At 61.1% G+C, this 8,162-nt stretch overlaps 1 protein-coding gene across 2 annotated transcripts in view; it reads left to right on the forward strand.

Annotated features, from left to right (window-relative positions):
* SSH2 (slingshot protein phosphatase 2) overlaps positions 1-5,665 on the forward strand; it is a 112,636-nt gene extending 106,971 nt beyond the window's left edge. For both annotated transcript variants that reach the window (XM_019511241.1, XM_019511242.1), the window contains exons 14-15: positions 1,412-2,267; positions 3,265-5,665. In XM_019511241.1, the coding sequence (XP_019366786.1) occupies positions 1,412-2,267; positions 3,265-5,190 (2,782 nt within the window). In that variant the 3' untranslated portion in view covers positions 5,191-5,665. The remainder of the gene's footprint in view (positions 1-1,411; positions 2,268-3,264) is intronic.
* The last annotated feature ends 2,497 nt before the right edge of the window (positions 5,666-8,162 follow it).

The following is an 8,162-nucleotide window of genomic DNA, read 5'->3' on the forward strand; positions in this document are numbered from 1 at the left end:
GAGGTGAAGAATTGGTTAAAGAGGTCCGCTTTCTCCTCTGACGCAACCACCAGATTGCCCAGCGTATCCTGCAGGGGTCCCACATTACCCGGCGCCTTCTTCATCCTCCCAATATATTTGAAAAAGGACTTTTTGTTATCCTTAATCTTGGACGCTAATCCGAGCTCTATGTCCGCCTTGGCCTTCCTAACAGCTCGCCTACAGGCCCGAGCAGAGGAGGTATACTCCTCTTTGGAGATTTCACCCCCCTTCCACAGGGCGTATGCCACCTTTTTGGCAAGCAGGCAGTCCCAGACGCCCTTGGTGAGCCAGCTTTCGGACACTCCTGCCCCCCTTGCTTCTTGTCGGGATGGACACCCCTTGGGCCCTGAGTATCGTTTCCTTAAGGAACGATCACTCGTCTGGGACGCTGAGTTCCTCTGCCCTCAAGGACCCCAGTGCCTCTCCCACTAATCTCCTCATCTCAACGAAGTTGGCCCTCCTGAAGTCTAGGGCTACCGCCTTGCTGCGGGCCCTTGACGCCCTGCGCTGGATGGCGAATTCCAGCAAGCAATGATCACTATTGCCCAAGTCGATAAGGGGCCAACCCCAGGAACCCCTCGCTTGCATGTTGTCATACGGCCAACAGGCTTGTTTAGCGCATGTGTGTGTGCACATGCACACACATGCACACTCCCCCCTTAGCACTGGGGGTGCATAAGCGCCCAAGCAGTACACGGAGCTCGCTCGCTTGTGCCACAGTGATTTCTGTATTTCACTGGGGTCCTGCCCGCTTCCGCAGGGCCGGATTTGGCCTTGGGAGTTTTAGGGAGCCTCACAAGGCAAGCGCACCCTAGCAATCCAAGAGAAGCGGGGCTGGAAGGGATCTCCAGAGGTCACATCCAGTCCAGCCCCTGCCTGAGGCAGGACCAGCCCTGTCCAAAGCAACTTATACAAATCCACCATCTCAACCCTTTGTTTAACTGCTGTCACCCTGATGCAGCACAGATCATTGCACCCAACCCTGCACAGGGAAAGCAGGGGGACCATGGCAGCCAACGTCCTGCTTCTGTAAAAGGTTTTTAATATACACTCGAAAGATCCCAGGTAGAGGGCCACACCCCCATGACAGAAGAAGGCAAAAACCCCCACAGTCCAAATCAAGGTGACAGGCTGGTTGCAAGGGCTGTCTTGCTTGCTTTTCCAACCATGTTGCATTCCTCTGCCCCTGGGTGTGCAGGCTGCCCACCTAGATGCACGCAGTTATTCTTGACTCAGTTCTGGGTCAGTGTGTCATTGATGAGGCTATTTGTCACGCAAGACCTGGCCTAGAAGCTCCCCACAAGTCGAGCTCACCCCTGCCAGGTTTGTGACGCACAGTCGTGTCTCCAGCAAGGGACTAACACGTGTCCCCTTCTGTTCCCCCCCACAGCAAGCAGCGGCACAACAAGCTCTGGCGCTCGCACTCGGACAGCGACCTCTCCGACCACCACGAACCCATCTGCAAACCTGGGATGGAGCTGAACAAGAAGGAGATCACCACCTCCGCCGACCGCATCTCTGAGGCCAAGCCCAGCGACAGCCGCCCACCGGCATCCCCTGCCTACGCGGCTGAGCTGAGCACGGAGCGCCGGCTCCAGGGGGATGCGGCTGTGATTGATGAGCTGTGCACCAAGGAAAGGAGGATCCATCTGGAGTTCACGTCCAGAGACTTCCACGCTGAGCAGATCGAGGATGAGCTGAACCTGAACAACATCAACGGGTGCTCAGCCGGCTGCTGCCTCGACGAATCCAAGTGCCCCCTGGATAACTGCCATGCTTCCGAGGCCTTGATGCAGCTCAACCAGCCCCTGGAGATAGCCACGGACTTCCCCGACCTGACAGTGGATGACCTGGAGAAAGATGCCCTTAAGCCAGACATGAACGTGCACTTGGTCCCCATGGAAGAACTTGCTGCCCGGCTAAAAGACCTCCCCAGGTCGCCCGACCAGGATTCCCCGAGCCCACAGCTTCATTCCCAGCCCGAAGCTGCTGATTTCAGCACGGACCGGATCGACTTCTTCAGCGCCCTGGAGAAATTTGTGGAGCTCTCCCAAGAGAGCCAGTCTCGCTCCTGTTCCCACTCGAGGCCGGAAGAGCAGGGCAGCGGGAGGAACGGGGTCATGAAGGGATCAGTGCTGGAGGTGCCGCCTGCAGTGGAGACGGGCATTGCGGTTCAGAGAACCGGCTCCTTGGGCAACTCCCCTCAAGCGTCGGAAGATTCTTCCACGGATGAGGAGCAAGCAAAGGTTAGGACAGCTTATTGCTTTCCTAGCAGCCCCTGTTTGCATGTTCCTGGTGGCAGGTCTGCATTTGCTTGGGCAGATGTGCAGGAAGCTTTCCAGTCTGCCAGTATCATGTGTCTCCGTACAACTAGCACAGGAGAGTTTGCTTTAGGAGAGGAGTGGGAGGCACTACAGGTACTCAGTGCGGGTTGGTGTCAGATGCCTGGGCTAGCCTCTCAGTGCCCTCGCGGCCCCTTGTGCTCGGGGGGCGAGCGCCCCCGGTGAGGGCTGGTGAGCAACGAGGCCAGAACTTGGAGGAGAGAATCAGGAGGGCGGCGGGTCAGGACTGAGGGAGGTCAGCCAAGATTCACAAGGGTGCCAGAGCAGCGTGGGTGGACGCCGAGGTCGGTCATCTTCTATGCAAACTGATGCCTGCGATGTGTCAGCTGCAACTTGCTGAAACGCTGTCGCCTTGCACTTGAAGAGTTCTGCAGATAGGACGAACCGTCCCATCCTGCCCTAGGGAGGTGCAAGAATGAGGCGGTGCTTCCGGGCTACTCTGCCACGGGTCTCTCGGGCCTCAGAAGTGCACAGCCGCTCTGCTTGAGCCTCCAAGGGGAAAGTCATAAACATCTGAACTCGCAGGACCCTTTCGACGAGGGCTCCGGCCTGTATGCACGAGTGGTCATACAGGAACACATCCATAGGAAACCAGGTGTCCAAACGGCAGTTTTATTCAGGTGTCGGTGCTGATCTCCATTACGGTGTAAAGATTGGAGGCCTGGAGCCCAAGCGTGTTGAGCACGCGATTTTTCCATGGCTGTGCAGAAATCCTGCTGGAGGGATTTAAACGCAGTCCCGGAGGTGCCCGGGGTGCTGTTAGCAAGCCCACTTGGAGCTGGGTCTGTGGCGCTGCACTAGGCCAGGGGTTTCCGGGGTGGGGGGGATGACGCCTGTTCAGGCCTTTCAGAATAATTTGTGCTGGTGTGCGTCTTGTAATGCCCGTGTCTCTGTGTTGCAGGAAGTCTCGGAGCTGCCTGGCACGGGCCCCCTCACGCGATCCCACTCGGAAAACTCAATATCCGTGAAGGAGATCATCACGGAAATCGAGTCCATCCACCAGGGCGTGGGGCCGGGCCTGCAGAAGACGGATGGTGCTGCTGGCCACACCCTGGCGGCGCCCAAGAGGAACACAGTCCACGAGCTGCCAGCTGAGGCAGCCTGGCCATCCGAACACAAGCCTGGCAAGGCCGAGCCAGGCGATGGCATTTGCACGGCCCAGCAGGAGAAGGCAAGAGAGCCTCTGCAAGCAGAGGAGGACGGGGCTGACCCAGAGGAGAGCAGCCCAGCAGAGGACCAGCAGGAGCTGCAGGGAGAAGGCGTTGCCCTGGCGCCCAAGTGGTGCCCAGGCTCGGTGCGACGTGCCACGCTGGAGTTCGAGGAGCGCCTGAGGCAGGAGCAGGAGCAGCAGCACGGAGCGCCTGGGGGCCTGCTGCCCACCCGCAAGAACTCCCGCAACGACCCTGCCACCACCGAGCCCGCGCCCCGCGGCAGGAGCGAGGAGCCGTCTCACGAGCCGGTCCCAACCCACGGGGAGGGCGACAGCCACCAAGCCAGGCCCGGGAGCCCTGAACCCCCTGTTGGCACGTGCCCCGTTGTGGAGCCCCTGCCCGCGGAGCTTGGCATGGAGCAGGAGGGGCCAGTGCGGGAGCACCGGACGGTCGTGCTGCTGGAGAGCTCCGCTGTGCCGGCCCTGCCTGGCCCCCTCCCCAAGAGGATCGAGATCATCGAGTACGCACAGGCGTCTGAGCTGCTGGGCCCCCACGAGTGTGATGCCGGCTGTGGGCAGGGTGGCACAGGGCCAGGCACAGCCACCCTGGAGCTGCCACCGCTGGATGAAAACCTGAACCCCTCGGCGTGCATGGGGACAGCCGCCGTGTGCCCGCAATCTCTGCCACTGCAGCACCCTCCCACACCCGGACCCACGGCAGCCCAGCAGGCCACCTCCACCCCAGGCAGCCCTGAGCAGGGCTGTGGTGGGACACCGATGCTTCTGGGTGCCACCTCCCCCCTTGGCCAGGCGATACCCTCACCCTCGGCAGACCCCGAGTGCCTGAGCCCGTTTCACCTGGAGGGCGTCACGGAGCAGAGCACAAGCACGGACGATGAGCCGCCCACACCTTGCAGCGCCGGTGGGGGTGGGCAGCTCCTATGCGGGGGCAGCTGCAGTGCCTTGATGCTGTTGAGCCACGAGGACCTGACTGTGCTCGGCCGCCTTGCCGGGGGCCAGACGGAGGCTTGCGAAGGCTGGGACTTCTTCCTCTGCTCCAGCCTCCCGCACAGCTCCAGCAGCCGCAGCGTGGAGGGCCGCAGCAGCCACCCCAGCCTGGTCCAGCTGCGCGCCACAGAGCTCGAGGCACGCATGCGGCGCGCGGGGCTCACAGCGCCATCCCACATGAAGCGCTCGGCCTCCCTGGCCAAGCTGGACTGCCTGGACCTCTCGAAAGACGACTTAGCCGAGAGGGAGCGCGCCCCCTCTGAGTCCTGTCCCCACCTGCTGCCCGTGGGCAGCCCGCCTGGAAGGCTCTGCACATCTTCCTCCTCACTGCCGGGCCTCGCCGATCCAAAGCCCACGAAGCATTTTGTAGAGCAGCTTAAAACAACTGAGTGCATTGCCCAGAGCAAGCCGGTGGCGCGGCCCCTCGTGCAGTATGCCAAAGAGTTTCGGGTGGGTCCACCGGGCCCGGTCCCTGGTGCGCCACCTCTATTGACTCACTCCGAAGAGGCACTTCCGCTGCTCTGGGCGCCGGGGCCGGACTCGCCGTGCCCGGCTGTGAAGCTGGCCATGGCGCCACGGCAGCAGCACGGCAGAACTCACCCCCTGCGGAGACTCAAAAAGCCTAGTGACAAAAAGCGGACGCCCAATCCTCTCTATAACACCATGTGAACCCGAGCCCTGCGCCGTGACCCCCTCACCCCCCCACGTCGTCGCGCTCGTCCCAGGGGCAGGTGTAATATATAAGGAACATGCACTTTATTGGTTAATTTTATAGTCATTTTACTGTTCCTGACGCATGTAGGTTTGGGTTGTGTTTCTCTGTGTGTGACTCCGACTGCAAGGCCGTGGGTTGTTTTTTAATTTTTTTTTTTTTTTTTTTAAACTCCGATAACCTCAGACGTGCTCTTTGTTTTAAAAGAACACCCCAGCCAGGCGGAAATCACGGCGGCAGCCCCCTCATCCCTGCCAAGCTAAACCCACCCCCATTGCCTTTCCCTTGCACCACGGCAGCTGCCCGAGCGGGTGCTGCACTCGGATGCAGCGTTACCCCATGGCTGACCCCACATAAGCAAACTGGAACTCGCTGACCGCGGCGGCCGTGGGCCGAGCTGCTTTGGCACGAGCCCGCAGGACGGGTCTGGCCCAGACGGAGGGCTGGCTGCTGGACTCCTGCTTCCCCGGACCTGCAAATCCATGCCCATGCACTTTGATTGCGAACGAGGGGGCAGAGGCCAGGCCGTGGGGAGCCTCCGCTGGAGATGACCCAGTGCCTGGGGAGCTGCCGAGCCCTGAAAATTGGGGGGTGTTCTTTTAAAACAAGGGGGGCTTAACCCTTTCATTACTTGAATACTGCTGTGGGCCTTCCGTGTACAATGGCCATATCATGTATCCACCGTTCTCCCCTCCACGTGTCCTCCGCGCCACCAGCACCACCCTAAAGTTGTTCTCGCTCGTGCTGCCTGAGTCGCTCCCTCTGCTCCACACACACGCAAACACACCCACACAGTTCTCCTTGCTTGCAAAGCCAGCAAGCGTCTTCATGGTTTGTTTCTCTTGAATGCAAGGTTTTCCTCTCTCCTGTCACTTTTAACACTTAACCTGGAGGGAAGGTCTCTTCCGGATGTGGTTTTCCCCCTGCGTTGTGTATATATACAGTATTTATAGTGGGTTTTGTCATTTCCTATGGTTTCTTTTTAAACAACAACAAAAAAGGGTGAGACTGTGGTCTGCAAACTGGAAACAAAGCCACCTCCCCCCGGTTCTGTGGTGTTCGGTGCAAGCCGCATGTGACCTCCAGGAGGTCTGCCTCGAGCCTGTCTTCCCTTTCCAAAAGTGAGGCCCTGTCGTCGCCAGCTTCTGCCAAATACTGTGTCCGTTGTGCATGAGCTCTGCTCCCTTCCCACCAGGGCCGGGCTGCCGCCCCGGCCGCCTCGCTCGCGACTGGAAGGAAGGTTTTAGGCCATTTGAAAATCTCAAGCGCCCTGAGCCACTGGGCACATTCCTGCTGTACTGGAGAGCGTGGGGGAAAGGGTGTGACATGAATAGCAACTTGATTTTGCGTGCCAGTGATGCAGGGCTGTGCTGAGCACCTGGGTGTCACCTGTGCAGCAGGGTGAGACGTTGGCCCCTGTAGGAAAGCTGTGGCCTGCTCACTCGGTACCGCAGGGCCCGGGGGGAGGCTGGGTGCGGAGCAGCCCAACCCTGCAAGGAGCAGGTGCAAATACCGTGCAAAATCTCTCCCAGCATCTCCCGGGAAAGCACGGGGAGAAGGGCCGAGCCTTGCTCCGGTGTATGATGGGGTTGGATGCATGCGGTGCTGTCTGGACCAGCGGGTGGTTGGGGTGGGGGTCTCCTCCCCCAGCAGCAGCTTGCAGGGGTGTTGCAGGGATCTCTTCCTGCAGCAGGAGACGGGGGGTGAGGCAGAGACAGGAAGGGGTCACCCCTCCCCATGCAGTGCGAAGACCCTGGAGCAGCTTCCCTGCCGGGAGCTCAGCTCCAGCCCCAGCTCCTCTGCTCCCTCCCAGTTCTGCCCTGGGGTTGCAGCACAGGCACGGCTCCTCCAGCCTGAATACTTGAAGCAGCCTCACAAAAGTTTCCCCCGCTGTCCTGGGGAGGGGGGAGCCCTGGAACATGGGGGTCCTGGCTGTACCCCTCACCCCTGCTCTGCCCCTGCAGCTGTGGCACTGGCAAGGCTGGGGGGAGGCAGAATAGGTCCCCTCTTAACAGGGCTGGGAAGATGCCCAGAGTCTCTGGTTTGAGCAGGCCTTGGGAAAGGGCTGGAGAGTCAGGGCAGTGAGGCCTAAACCCCTCCAGGTTCCAGAAGCACCCACACATCCCCGCCGCCTCCCCGCACCGGGGGCTGCCGCAGGCCCAGCAGGACCCGCAGTTGGGCCTGTCCGGCTGGGCCCAGGCAGCTGCAGCGCAGGATAACGTGGGCGCTTCCCTCTGCTGGGGAAGCAGCTGCGTTTCCCCCTGCTCGGGCACTGGAGCTTCCCATTTGCATTCCTGTAGCAAGCTGCAGCCCGGTCTCAGCCCAGCCCTCAGCGGGCACGGCCTTGTTTACAGTGCGGGGCTGCCCCCAGGCAGTCTCTGCCATCCCCTGCCGGGCTGTACCGCCCTGGGAGCCTTGCAGGAGAAAGCTGCGGGGCCCGTTGCCCCGTGTCCTGCTGCACTGAGACGCGCAGGGGCAGCTCGTACCAGCCTCTGTGCCAGGGGCAGCCGGTCGCTGGCCGCCAACTCCTGCTCGTGACCGGGCTGGCAGGAGGAGAGGGAGACGCTCTCCTCCCCAGGGCGAGGGGAGAGCTCCCTTCCCCGGGGTGGGGTGACCGGCCCCAATGGGTCTTCACTGGAAGCAGAAATGCCCGGTCCCTGCCCCGCAGGAGCAGCCAGGCAGGGGCGAGGGCACGGCGCGGTGCCAGTGCCTTCTCCGTTCTCTTTCCTTTCTGCAAATGTGACTTGGTGCGTCGGGCTGGGGTGCCCCGCGCAGCCCCCCGAGCCCGCGGCGGACGTGCTCGGCTGTTTTTAAATGTGAAGGCGCGCCTGGGCGCAGCCCCTGTCCTTGTTACTGAACGAATAAATTTTTATTTTGAGCACACGTGTGTGGCTGCCTCCGTCTGGGGGGGAGGCTTTGGGGGGCGGGG

The sequence above is a fragment of the Gavialis gangeticus genome, unplaced genomic scaffold, assembly GCF_001723915.1.
Source record: "Gavialis gangeticus isolate Ggan-Ray unplaced genomic scaffold, GavGan_comp1, whole genome shotgun sequence".
In the NCBI taxonomy this organism is placed as follows: domain Eukaryota; kingdom Metazoa; phylum Chordata; order Crocodylia; family Gavialidae; genus Gavialis; species Gavialis gangeticus.